Consider the following 15,081-nt stretch of genomic DNA (forward strand, 5'->3'; position numbering starts at 1 on the left):
ATTATTATTATGTGATCGGAACTAAACTCATTTTTGATGTGCCTATGTGTGGTGTGGTGTGAGTTGAAGGCTCCTGTGTTTGCAGCTGGGATTTCATATTTGTTTGTGCTTCCCATAATGTGGACCTCACAGGCTGTTTAGCAGGAAATGGTTAATCTATTCTTCTGCTCTGTGATGGATTGTGTTACTTGACAGAGTGAAGGATCCTTGGCACTGTCTGTTTTTAATTCATAGCCTTTAATAAACTTGTTAGACACCTATGCACTGTGTTAGCCGCTCTGCAGTGCTACAATGCTACCTCTGGCAGTGAACACTCGTCCCTCATTCACTTGAGTGATTTACACACACTATGGGTATTTTATATTAAGCACGCGGACTCGGATATATTCCACAGCACATTAAGTGTAATGCGATATCTTCATCCAAGTTTACAGTTATTTATCATTTATGTTGTTTTTTTTTTTTTTTGCATTGCAGCACAAAGCTAAGATAGAAGTCATGTGCCTGGATCTTGCCTCCCTCCGCAGTGTGCAAAGCTTTGCTGAAGCCTTTAGGAGCAAAAATCTGTAAGTACATCTCAGGTGAATAACAGGTTCTTGCAAGAGAAAAGTGGGGTTTGGGGGTCTTTCTAGTAGGGTCTACCTCCTTGAGGTGCTAGTATACTATACACCATTAGCGTGTAATAAACCAATAATGGACAATGCCATATTGTAATCCTGATATAACATGGAAACACTGTTATTCTGATGGTCAGCTTTGCATATGTTATAGATTAAAGAATTTACCATTTTTTTGCTTCAAAGGATCAGCTCTTTTGGACCAAATATGACAATCTATGAGTGAGATCCAGTAGTATTTGTCCATAGTCACTTAGTTTTGGAAAACACCAGTAAATGAGAGCCAGAAGGTACTGTGATGGGTATCTGGCAGCTTGGAGACCACCAAGAGATGAGTTATGTATTTAAGCATCACAAGTTTGTATATTGGCTAATATGATACAGTATGTTCCATAGTAGTGAGAGGAATATCTAAAGATGACCAAAGATGTTCCCTTAATCTTGGAAAATTGATATCATCCTGAACTGTTCCCAGTGATGCAAATATTCATTCTGTGGACTGCGGTGTTCTGATTTTATAGGTGATATTTTTTAGATGGCTTCAGTAGTGCTGCATATAGAACCTTGTTTGCCCTTAGAAGCCAACATGTTTTGGTTAGAAGTTAGCAACATGGCAGACAAAATACAAGTTTAAGAAGATGTATTCATTTCTGGTCATAGCCTTGTCAGCAAAGGTAGTTTCAGGAAGTGTGGGAGGTACAACCATTCTGTACACAAAAATGTGAGGAGGGGGAGATTGTCAGAAGAAGAAGATGCTTCCATCTCATTGTATACACTAGGATAGTTTTAAAGTGAATTGTTAGCTTTAAACATACATTAACCCCTTAAGCACCCATGACGTAACGGTATGTCATGAGTCCGCTCCCGTTCTATAACGCGGGGCCACGGCTACGTGATCGTGGTGCCTCGTGCTATTAACCCTTTAGACGCGGCGTTCAAAGTTGAACGCCGCGTCTAAAATGAAAGTAAATCATTGATGGTTAGCTCAAGGGGCTGTTCGGGATGTCCGCGGTAAAATCGCAGCATCCTGAACAGCTGTGACACAGCAGGAGGGTCCCTTACCTTGCCTCCTGGTGTCCGATAACCAAATGACTTCTCAGTGCCTGAGATCCAGGCATGAGCAGTCAAGTGGCAGAATCATTGATCAATGGTTTCCTATGAGAAAGCATTGATCAATGTAAAAGATCAGTGTGTGCAGTGTTATAGCCCCCTATGGGAGCTATAACATTGCAAAAAAAAAGTGAATAAAGATCATTTAACACCTCCCCTAATAAAAGTTTGAATCACCCCCCTTTTCCCGTTAAAAAAAATAAAAAACAGTGTAAATAAAAATAAACATATGTGGTATCGCCGCGTGCGGAAATGTCCGAATTATAAAAAATATAAAAAAAATCAATAAGTCCTATCAATACTAAAATGGTACCGCTAAAAACTTCAGATAACGGTGCAAAAAGTGAGCCCTCATACTGCCCCATACTGGAAAAATAAAAAAGTTATAGGGGTCAGAAGATGACAATTTTAAACGTGTACATTTTCCTGCATGCAGTTATGATTTTTTCCAGAAGTACGATAAAATCAAACCTATATAAGTAGGGTATCATTTTAATCGTATGGACCTACAGAATAAAGAGAAGGTGTCATTTTTACTGAAAAATTTACTGTGTAGAAACGGAAGCCCCCATAATTTACAAAATGGTGTTTTTTTTTTTTCAATTTTGTCTCACAATGATTTTTTTTTCCGTTTCGGCGTAGATTTTTGGATAAAATGACTGACGTCATTACAAAGTAGAATTAGTGATGGCAAAAAATAAGCCATAAGATGGATTTTTAGGTGCAAAATTAAATTTTTTTAAATGTAAGGAGGAAAAAAACGATAATGCAAAAACGGAAAAACCCCGAGTCCTTAAGGGGTTAAAGGATACAGAATACAGTATACACTTTAACATCATATCTTCATATCTTCATAAGCATGAATAGCATCTCATTCCACATCATGGTTAGTAATGTGAAGTTACATTCCTTCTAACAATATGTCTGCTGCTCCTCTGGGGAGTCTTTCTATTAGATTACTATGGCAGCTTTAGACTCAGCATTGGTAAGGTCAGGAGACTGAATGATAAGGTCTGGCTATGAGACCTGGCTTTGTGAAGGCAACTTAAAGGGGTCATAATTATTTAAAAAAAATTATAAATAATTACATGTTTAGTGCCTTCTAGAAACAAAGCCACGCTTTCTTATGAATTGTGTTTGGTATAAAAGCCTATACATCCAATAACCCACAGGGGTTAGTGATAGCTTCTATAATAATGTGTCACGCATCACTATAGAAGGCATTGGTTGTATATATTGTAGCACCTTCTGAATGTGTCATTGGTCAAAAAATATTGTTTTCTGGTATTACAGCCTAGCCTTGTTAAAACAAATAGGGCTGAACTGCATTACTTGACCTCTTTCCTGACATGGAAGGGAATTTTGGGGAATTGTGAAGGTGCTTCTTTATTCACAGGATAGTGGAGATCCCTTAGGTCAGTACTAACTGATCATAAAGCCATAGTATAGCCTAGAAATATGGAGCTTGAAAGTGTACTGGAACATGCAACTAAACTAATAAGGGGCATGGAACATCTTAGCTATAAGAAAATAATAAAATAATGACATTTATTTAGTCTTGATAAGGGGGGATATGATCAACTTATTTAAGTATATATAAAAATGTTCCAGATAAAACTCCTTCAGAAGACAAGACACTCCATGGAGAAAAAAAGCTTTAGTCTCCAGGGGCGACAAGCCTTTTTTTTACCATGAACTGTGAATTAATGGAACAGTCTACCTCAGGAACTTGTCACAGCAGGAACAGTTGAGGGCTTCAAAACAGGGTTAGATACATTCCTAGAACAAAATAACATTACTGCATATGCAGATATATAGCATATCCTCCCCCTCCACCCATACCCTTTCCCTTAACCTCCTTGGTTGAACTTTATCGACATATGTCTTTTTTCAACCGTACTTACTATGTAACTATCATTATACAAGATGGGAACACCTCCTTAAACACAAAAACACCTTACCCCCTTTTCTTACTGTAGATGTTGATCCATCAAAAATGTTCAGTACCAAGATAAAAAAAATTTAATGCTTTATTATTTTATCCTAAAAACCTAGTTCAGCAATTACTATTACTAGAGAATAATGTGGAAGTTCTTGTGTATGCCTACCTTTTAGTTTTATCAGCAAATAATAGAGCAATGACATGGAACTTCTGTTGCCTAAGGACTCCTTCCCATCACAGTTTTGCAGTACATGGAGCATACATGTCTCAGTGTATGAAAAATGCTTAAAAATGTATTTCTTAATTTAACCTTAGGGGGAAGATTTGTCAAAACCTGTGTAGGAGAAGAGTGGTGCAGTTGCCCATAGCAACCAAACAGCTTGCTTTTTTCATTTTTCACAGGCCTCTTTAGGGTACATTCACATGTATCCAGATTTGATGCACAGGATTTGATGTGCAGGATTTGTTGCACAGGATTTTCTGATGCAGATTTCAATGTAAACTAAATGACTGAGCACGGCTTCTAATCTGCAGTTACAAATCCTGAGCATCAAATCTCTGCAGGATCCTGTATGTGTGTACGCACCCTTAAAAATAAAACAAGTAATCTGATAGGTTGCTATGGGCAACTGCACCTCTCTTCCTTTACAAAGGTTTTGATAAATCTCCCCCCATAGACTTCCATTGGCAAAAAGCAGTACAAAATTGTATACATGTGACTATGTTTTGCCTTCTTTACGTAGCAAACCGTTCTCTCTTTAAACATGTCTTTGCCAAATTTGAAACAAATGGCACTGCAGGAATACTTATGGGCAAGAAAAAAAAATGGAAAATGGGTGTGCTTCTTTAAAAGAATAATATGAGTTTTTGTTAATTCAGTGGAATAGTGAATGAGTGAAAGTTTTAAAGTAGAGCTGGTTGCATCATTGCATAGATGAGCAATATTGCCATTAAGGCTTCTAGGAATTCTAAGTGACAACAGAGATTTCAAGAACAAATAGCAGCATGGAAGAATGATGTGAAAACCTCTGTCTTTATTTCTATGAAAAATTTCTGTCAGAGGTTCTGTTGCTTTATGGGGAAAAAGAAATGTCTGTTTTCTTTTTCTCCTGTGTCCAGCACCATTCTCACATCTTGGAATTATAGTTTTTATATCCTTGGCTTCCTGCATCTCATGCCCCTCGTCTCTACTTGGGAGCTTTCACCTGACAATCCATCTGTCAATAAACACTACATTGTCTTTTGTTTCTTAATTTGTGCTGTTTTATTTTGGAGAGTAGCCAGACCACACACACACTGTAAGCTCTCCAGACGTCTTCTAATAGGGGGAAATGTCTGCGCTGGAAAAATAGTGCTTTGTATTACACAATTACATTATATGTGAAGTATGTACCATTAAACTGTTTACTGTGTACATGGAAAGATATAGATATGAGATATATGAGAGATATGAGATAAGAGAGATAAAGGTACAGGTATGAGATACAAATTAATAACAACCAGTTCCATATTTAAAGGGGTTGTCCAAAGACTGATGTTATATGTAAAAGTCACCAGACTGGGCTACAAACATGCGACATGCGATTTTCTCCGATCGCCGACATGGGGGGGGGGGGGTCTCAGGACCCCCCCTGGGCGATGTTCCGGGGTGCCTGCTGAATGACTTCAGCAGGCATCCCGATCCGGTCCCCAACCGGCTAGCGGCGGGGACCGGAATTCCCACAGGCGTATCCATATGCCCTGCGTCCTTAAGGACTCGGGATCCAGGGCGTATAGATGCGCCCTGCGTCCTGAAGAGGTTAATACCCATCACTACTGATACTTAGCTCTTCCTGTCCTCAGTTAGCGAAAGCACCTGCTCCTTCAGTCACTGGTTGAGGTGGGACACCACTGTGGCCAGTGATGGGCTGAGCAGGCACTTCTGTGTGTTGATGGTCAGGAGGACCTAGTACCATAGGTACAGAAGTGGTGGGGGATCCATGCAGGTAAATTACAGACTCCTTTATTTCTGCCTTGCTACATTTACATATAAAAGTGTCCCTCGCCGGCCCCATAAGAAGTCCCCTGTAGTAGTAACTTACCTAGTTTCACTGCTCTGGCTGTAATCATGTAGTCACCTCCTCGCTGTGATTGACAGGCCTCGTCGCCGCTCTGCTCTCTAGCAGACGAAGCAGTGCGATTGCGCGGGCCATGTCTGGGCTGTCAATCACACTGAAGAGACGTGTTTACAGCCGGAGCAGCGGAACAAAGTATAGCTCCCTGCCTAGGGGATTACTTAGGGGTCTGGCAGGAGACACTTTCAAATTTCATATCCTTACCATCCCCGTGTGCAGGAATGTCTTCTGGTGAGGGGGATGAAGAAGATTTTACCATTTATAATGCATTGCCACACATTATATGTAGTAAAATCCGATGACCGGTTCCCTTTAACTATAGCTCTTACCATTCCCAAACAGATAAAGGCTGTCCGGCATGCTAGGTGTTGTAGTTTTGCAATAGCTGAAGGCTCTATGTTTGGGAAACCGTGCACTACATAACACTCTTACTTATGGTCCTATCTGTGCACATTCAGTACCAAGCACCTGTGAAGCCTATTTAGCAGGCCAAGACTGGTTAATATTTCCTACCAGGTAGATCCCTAGTTGACCAGGTTTATCAATGGGTCACTCGCCATTACATGTAAGAGGGGATTGCCACATGCCACTCACCTTTCTGCGGAGCTGTCTGTTGTTCTCCTGTCTCTGTGTGTCTGTTTGTGGCCCCTTCTTCTGTGTCTGTCAATGTACACTGCTCAAAAAAATAAAGGGAACAATAAGGTAACACATCCTTGATCTGAATGAATGAACTAATCGTATGAAATACTGGAAAGACAAAGAAAACTTCAGCTCGATTGCAGATCCAATTGTCACCTTTATTCACAAACAGCTTCACGGATCACAGGTACATGGCAGGATGTGACGTGTTTCTGCCAGGTGCTGGCCTTACTCATACCGGTGAGCTGATTCTACATTCTATAATCGTATGAAATACTTTCGTCTTTACATAGTTGAATGTGATGACAACAAAATCACACAAAAATTATCAATGGAAATCAAATTTATCAACACATGGAGGTCTGGATATGGAGGCACACTCAAAATCAAAGTGGAAAACCACACTACTGACTGATCCAACTTTGGTGTAATGTTCTTAAAACAAGTCAAAATGAGGCACAGTAGTGTGTGTGGACTCCACGTGCCCGTATGACCTTCCTACAATGCATGGGCATACTCCTGATGAGGAATGTCCTCCCAGACCTGGACTAAAGCGTCCGCCAACTCCTGGACAGTCTGTGGTGCAACGTGGCATTGGTGGATTGATGATGTCCCAGATGTGCTCAATCAGTTTCAGGTCTAGGGAACGGGTGGGCCAGTCCATTGCATCAATGCCTTCCTCTTGCAGGAACTGCTGACACACTCCAGCCATATGAGGTCTAGCATTGTCTTGCATTAGGAGGAACCCATGGCCAATCGCACCAGCATATGGTCTCACAAGGGATCTGAGGATCTCATCTCGGTACCTAATGGCAGTCAGGCTACCTCTTGCAAGCACAGGGAGGGCTGTGCAGCCCCCCCAAAGAAATGCCACCCCACACCATTACTGACCCACTGCCAAACCGGTCATGCTGAAGGATTTTGTAGGCAGCAGAACGTTCTTCACGGCATCTCCAGACTCTGTCAAATGTGCTTAGTGTGCACCTGCTTTCATCTGTGAAGAGCACAGGGTGCCACTTGCGAATTTGCCATTCTTGGTGTTCTCTGGCAAATGCCAAACATCCTGAATGGTGTTGGGCTGTAAGCACAACCTCCACCTGTGGACGTCGGCCCTCATACCACCCTCATGGAGTCTGTTTCTGACCTTTTGAGTGGACACACAACATTTGTGGCCTGCTGGAGATCATTTTTCAGGGCTCTGGCAGTGCTCCTTCTGCTCCTCCTTGAACAAAGGCGGAGGTAGTGGTCCTGCTGCTGGGTTGTTGCCCTCCTACGGCCTCCTCCACGCCTCCTGATGTACTGGCCTGTCTCCTGGTAGCGCTTCCATGCTCTGGACACTATGGTGACAGACACAGCAAACCTTCTTGCCACAGCTCTCATTGATGTGCCATCCTGGATGAGCTGCACTACCTGAGCCACTTGTGTTGGTTGTAGACTGCGTCTCGTGCACCGTCTGCATTCAAAAGTGACCAAAACATCAGCCAGGAAGCATAGGAACTGAGAAGGGGTCTGTGGTCACCACCTGCAGAACCACTCCTTTATTGGGGATGTCTTGCTAATTGCCTATAATTTCCACCTGTTGTTTGTTCCATTTGCACAACAGCATGTGAAATTGATTGTCAATCAGTGTTGCTTCCTGAGTGGACAGTGTGATTTCACAGAAGTGGGATTGACTTGGAGTTACATTGTGTTGTTTAAGTGTTCCTTTTATTTTTTTTGAGCAGCGTATCTTTCTCTTGGTGTGGTGGGGCAGGGCAGTGCAGGACCGTTCAGTGGTTAGCTACCACTCTGTTAAAGTGGATGCATTGCACTTGCGACAACACTTATTGGAGTGCTGTGCGCCATAAAGTCAGCACATCAGCTGTGCGCCATAATGCAGGACAGTGCATGGAGGCTGTCTCCCTCTAATGAGCCTCTATGAAGCAGTCCTCATGTGAGCTGTAAGGAAGACAACATTTCCTTAATGCAAAATTAGTCAACTTTTCCATATAATTTTTATTAGAAATATTCTACTATTTAGCTGCTAATCAGACAAAGACAGTTCTGTCAGTGTCTGATGCACTTTCTTTTGCTCTCTAAGTCTTAGATATAATAGCCAGGGGCAGGTGAGCATCAGGTCAAATGGAAGAAAGGAGGGAAGGGGCATCAGGTCAAATAGAAGACAGAGGTTAAAGGGGTACTGCAGCCCTAAGACATCTTATCCCCTATCCAAAGGATCTCCAATCTCTCATGCAGACACCCACCCGTGGCAACTGCACAGAGCGATGTTCTCTCCGTGTCTGAAGGGTCACGACTACGGGGCCGGAGTTTCGTGATGGCACAACCCCGCCCCCTTGTGATATCAAGCCCCTCCCCCTCATTACAAGTCAATACACGCTATCATAACCAGCCATCCACATGGCAGGTGAAAAGTGTATGAATTGTAAGGCTCCCGCCACTAGGATCACAACCGATCATGAGAATAAGTCCTTCATGCCACCTGTGAAATCCATTGAGTTGTTAAGCATGCACACTGATGTTCTATTTTAAGTCTATGGAATTGAGTTGGCAGTGAAGTGGGAGCGTGCATGCTTGATCACTGCTTCATTAAAGGGGTACTCCACTGGAAAACTTTTTTAATCAACTGGTGCCAGAAAGTTAAACAGATTTATAAATTACTTCTATTAAAAAAATCTTAATCATTTCAGTACTTATCAGCTGCTGTTATGATCCACAGGAAGTTCTTTTCTTTTTGAATTTCTTTTCTGCCTAACCACTGTGCTCTCTTCTGACACCTCTGTCCATTTTAGGAACTGTCCAGAGTAGTAGCAAATCCCCATAGAAAACCTATCCTGCTCTGGACAGTTCCTAAAATGGTCAGAGGCATCAGCAGAGAACACTGTGGTCAGACAGAAAGGAAATTCAAAAAGAAAAGAACTTCTTGTGAATCATAACATCAGCTGATAAGTACTGGAAGGATTAAGATTTTTTAGTAGAAGACATTTTCAGATATGTCTAACTTTCTAGCACCAGTTGATATATATATATATATATATATATATATATATATATATATATATATATATATGTGTGTGTGTGTGTGTGTTTTCCAGTGGAGTACCCCTTTAATTGGGGAGATATGGGACACTAGCATGAACATTAGCATTCATTGACTCATAGGTTTTATGATTAGTTGCTTTCTTTCTCATCTTGCCCACCTCGTCCAGCCCATCATAATGACTTCTCCTGGTCAGGACTCCATGGCATTTGTCACACAGATGTACGTTATAGCACTTCCCTGCTTTTTACCTCTGAAATAAATGTCACATATAGTGGCCCCGGAATCAAATTATTCCCACTAATATGCCCCTGGAAATAAATGTGCAGTACATTAATCTATACATATTCAGGTCCAGATTGTTTTTTTTTATTGTTTCACTAATTTCATTTACACAAATGCCTCTTCAGTAATGAGATAACTAGTCCGTAGAGCTTGGATGTGTTGTGTTGCCCTTTGTTTTTGTATTTTCCTAGTAGACATAATTACACACATTGTTATCCATGTAAACCTTATTTATATTTTAGCTATGCTGCATTTTCACGACCCAAAGCTGCGTAATCTCAGCTGCCTTCAAACCGCTTATTTTCTTTTTTCTCCCCTTATTTTCTTTTTCCCTGAGCACTACATAGGCGAGTCGTCATGTGTACAGAAGCATGCAGCAGTTAGGGGACTTTGTGAACTCCATTACAGTGCTGTATTTCTCTAGGGAATCAGAAGAACGGGCTGTCATTGGGAAAAAGTAAAGTACTAATACATGTAATGCTTTTGTCAAAATGATTTGACCATGGTCTTTAAAAGCAGTCATCTGTAACCCTTGGGCAATTTCATATTTTTCTAATCATTTCACCATCGGTTTACAAGCTTGGCGTGCGGCAATAAATCAGACCCAGCCTTACCCATAATTAGCTGGCAGGTTTTTCGACATGTAATTGTGTTGTTTACATGTAAGTCTAAATTTTTCTATTCAGTACAACAGCTACTTGGAGCCACAATTACCAGGATAGATTTATTGTCAGTAAATGAATGAGAAATTGGATAGTTTGCCAAATCACAAGGAATTTTTTGGAAATTAAAAGAATGTTTGTAGATGATGCATTATAATATGTTGTAAAAAGAAAATAAATATATTAATTATAAAAAAATAAGACAAACACTAGCTTCATAAAGCCAACTTGTTATGTTTAAAAGTTATTTAAAGACCTGCATGACTTTGTTAGATTAACCCTTGTGGGGTTACAATGCAATTATAGTCCTCTCTGTTATTAAGCCCATTAAAATCCTCTCCAAGGTGCAAAGCTATTTCTCATTCTTTCCCTTTCTTGGGATGGGACCAGAGCTTTTCTGTTTGCCAGTAGTACACCCAGGTTCTTTTGTTACCATACTTGCCTGGCCAATCACAGTACTGTACCTACTGTTTACCACTATGACATCAGCTAGTGAAGGTGCACTGGACTGAACAGTGTGGCAGTGTGCTGGAGGATTATTTACACTTTAAGACTATAAATTGTATGTGGAGGGAGAAGAGGTGCAAAAGTAGTAAAGCATGAAAACTATACAACTTTGGTATTGCACTAATAGCTTCAACCAAATTAGCAAATTAACTTAACATAGAGAATACCATAAAAATCCGAAAATTTGCAGAGTTGCATTTTACTTTCTAATCCTTCCAGAAAAAAAGGAAATACAATTTTTAATACACTATATGCACCTAAAATAGTGCCACCAAAAAATAAGCTTTATCAATGCAAAAACAAAAAATTGATGGCTCTTCGAAAATGGGGTAAAACATTTAAAACATTTAGAAAACCCAATTGCATTCAGAAGGCATAAACCCTTAAGATCTGCATTTCATACTGTGCTGCCTTTTATTGGGAATGCAGAGCTAGGATAGGTAGAGGACACATGCTTGATGCATGCTGCGCTATTAGGCAAAGGGGAGAGAGTGAGTGCTCCCATGGGCCAGACTTGCAACAGCAGCGTGACAGGAAGTGTAGAGAGGAACAGAGGCAACAGAGGAGGGGACAAGGTTGCAGATAGAAAGAAGGACCCAGTGATGAGACATGACAATAAGCCAGTGGGGTTTGAGTTATAATGTCCTGTATATACAGTTGTGCTCATAAGTTTACATACCCTTGCAGAATTTATGATTTTTTAACTTGTTCAGAGAATATGAATGATAACACAAAAACGTTTCTTTCACTCATGGTTAGTGGTTGACTGAAGCCATTTATTGTTAATCAACTGTGTTTACTCTTTTTAAATCATAATCACAACACAAACTACCCAAATGACCCTGATGAAAAGTTTACATACCCCAGTTCTTAATACAGTGTATTGCCCCCTTTAACATCATTGACAGCTTGAAGTCTTTTGTGGTGGTTGTGGATGAGGCTCTATATCTTCTCAGATGGTAAAGCTGCCCATTCTTCCTGGCAAACAGCCTTCAGTTCCCCTAAATTCTTGGGCTGTCTTGCATGAACTGCACGTTTGAGGTCTCCCCAGAGTTGCTCAATGATATTGAGGTCTGAGGACTGAGATGGCCACTCCAGAACCTTCATTTTATTTTGCTTTAGCCAATGACAGGTCGACTTGGCCTTGGCCTTGTGTTTTGGTTCATTGTCATGTTGGAATGCCCAAGTACATCCCATGCTCAGCTTCCTGGATGATGAGTGAAAATTGTCTGCCAGTATTTGTTGATATATTACTGCATTCATATTCCCATCAATTCTGACCAAATTTCCTGTGCCTTTGTAGCTCACACATCTCCGAAACATCAGCAGTCCACCACCATGTTTCACAGTAGGAATGATATACCTTTTATCATATGCCTTGTTAACTCTTCTCCAAATGTAGCATTTATGGTTGTGTCCAAACAGTTACATTTTAGTCTCATCACTCCAAATGACTTTGTGCCAGAAGGTTTCAGGCTTGTCTCTGTGCTGTATAAACAAATATTGGCGGACACTTTTCACTCATCATCCAGGAAGCTGGGCATGGGACGTACTTGGACATTCCAACATGACAATGATCCAAAACACAAGGCCAAGTTGACCTGTCATTGGCTGCAGCAAAATAAAGTGAAGGTTCTGGAGTTGCCATCTCAATATCTTCAGACCTCAATATCATTAAGCCACTCTGGTTAGACCTCACATGTGCAGTTCATGCAAGACAGCCCAAGAATTTAGGGGAACTGAAGGCTTTTTGCCAGGAAGAATGGGCAGCTTTACCACCTGAGAAGAGCCTCAACCACAACTAACACAAAATACTTCAAGCTGTCATTGTTGTTAAAGGGGGCAATGCAGGGTATTAAGAACTGGGGTATGTAAACCTTTGATCAGGGTCATTTGGGTAGTTTGTGTTGTGATTATGATGTATAAAGAGTAAACACAGTTGTTTATTAATAAATGGCTTCAGCTAACCATTAACCATTTTTTGGGTTATCATTCATATTCATTGAACAATGGTTAAAAAATCATAAATTCAGCAAGGGTATGTAAACTTGTGAGCACAACTGTATATAAAAGAGGCTTAAAAATTAAGATCCGTAAATCCCCGGCGACACAAGCTGGGCACCATATATTGTGCACTGAAATGGCATATCTGTAAGGGGGTGGGGGATTCATTTTTGCAACCTTTTTTTTTTTGCGTGTGTGCATTCAGTTCTGGAGACACGTCTTTCCACTGTGATGGTAGCTCAGGAATTTTTGCACATGCAGTATGGCAACCCTTAAACCATTCCACATTGCACTCCTTCCCTTTTGAGCCCTGCTGTTCACTCAAACATCAGATTATGATCATATATAGGGCTCTGCTGTACTCAGGAGAAGTAGCGTACCTAATTTTGCTGTACCTTGTTTCCTTTGTACCTTGTGAAAATTAGAAATATTGATAATAAATAGATAATTAGATTTTGTTTTATTTTCACAGCCCAATGCTTAATAATTTCCTCAAACACCTGTGAGGTATAAATGCTCACTACACCCCTATATGATTTTTTTTTTTATAACATGTATTTGCCAAAATGCAGCCCTTTGGGGGGTGTTTCTTGAGTTTTGCCACCTGAACTCCTTTGCATTACAGCCCAGAATGGGTCAGTTCACAAGACAAGGTATGCAACTTGTACAAAAAAAAAAAAGGGGGGGGGGGGATGATGCATGCAGATCACAGCTAAACCATTCCGAGGCTATACTGGATGACCTCCAGGACGTCACCAGATTAATAGAGCTGATGCATGATGAAAACTTTTAAATATAAGTCGATCAGGAGACTGTGCTTCAAATACATAAGATGATTTATAAAAAAATTAACAAGAAATATTCATAAAATTATATCCTAACACAGGGCCCTTATTAGAGGATACAATGTAAATTATACAATACTCTAAAATAATAAATATGCAGTACCACTGCATGTGATGTACAATATTGAATGTTCATTTTCTTCTATTATATCACACAAAATGATGGAATATAAAGAGTGACATATACAATTCATTCAAATATAAATTGAAAAAATGTTGGACAATCCGGCATCCATTAATCCAGCAGAATGATGAAAATATCAGATAAGCAACCAGTCCTCATTCCAGTCCTGTTGCCCATCTCAATATAATGGTAATGCAATAGATACTTAGTGTCTGTAGATGACTGTAGCAGATATAACACTTGTTATGCCTCTCGTCAGAGGCCGACGATCCAATACAGCATATTTGGCAATTGTTGGTACTGTGTACCTCTCATCTAGCTGGCTCTAGACATCCTAGATGATAGCTGGTCTCTAGAGATGAGCGAACTTACAGTAAATTTGATTTGTCACGAACTTCTCGGCTCGGCAGTTGATGACTTATCCTGGGTAAATTAGTTCAGCCTTCAGGTGCTCCGGTGGACTGGAAAAGGTGGATACATTCCTAGGAAAGAGTCTCCTAGGACTGGATCCACCTTTTCCAGCCCACCGGAGCACCTGAAAGCTGAACTAATTTATGCAGGAACAGTCATCAACTGCCGAGCCGAGAAGTTCGTGACGAATCGAATTTACTGTAAGTTCGCTCATCTCTACAGTGGTCTCATCCGCAACAGACCTAATGGCAAGAAGTGAAGGCCATATCTCCAGCCTGACAAGTTTAGAACTGCCACATATGGTGTTTGTGGTTAACCTGATGGCAGGGGGTAGAGACTGTGGCTTTGAACTGGCAAGTCTGGAGCAGCTGTGGACCGGCGTCTGATGTCAGGAGTGCAGCTGCAGCAGGTGAGTGTTAGTAAGATGTGGTTCTGCTGTATTAGCTGGACTGAGGAAGGGGTAATTTATTAATATATTAGTACCCTGAAATGTGTCTCATCTGAATTGGTGCAATTAGACACACTACTATTGCTATATGGTGACTTCTTATTGCTAAATAGCTGCTCCTAATCCGGCTAATACAGCAGAACCTCATTTTACTAGCACTAACCTGCTGCGGGTGCACTCCTGACATCAAATGGTGGTCCATGGCTGCTCCGGACTTGCCGGTTTGGAGCCACTGTCTCTACCCCGAGGCATCCAATGTACTTATAAATTTTCATCATGCACCAGCTCTTTTAATCTGGTGACATCCTTGAGGTCTGAATGGTATGCAACTGTAAA

At 40.9% G+C, this 15,081-nt stretch overlaps 1 protein-coding gene across 8 annotated transcripts in view; it reads left to right on the forward strand.

Moving 5' to 3' along the window:
• Positions 1 to 15,081, forward strand: part of WWOX (WW domain containing oxidoreductase) — a 1,139,839-nt gene that overhangs the window by 348,556 nt on the left and 776,202 nt on the right. For all 8 annotated transcript variants that reach the window (XR_008845171.1, XM_056526118.1, XM_056526119.1 and 5 more), the window contains exon 7: positions 478 to 566. Coding sequence is in view for 7 of the 8 variants with exons in the window: in XM_056526118.1 (XP_056382093.1) it covers positions 478 to 566 (89 nt within the window). In the remaining variant the exon portion in view is untranslated. The remainder of the gene's footprint in view (positions 1 to 477; positions 567 to 15,081) is intronic.

The sequence above is a fragment of the Hyla sarda genome, chromosome 6, assembly GCF_029499605.1.
Source record: "Hyla sarda isolate aHylSar1 chromosome 6, aHylSar1.hap1, whole genome shotgun sequence".
NCBI classification, from domain to species: Eukaryota; Metazoa; Chordata; class Amphibia; order Anura; family Hylidae; genus Hyla; species Hyla sarda.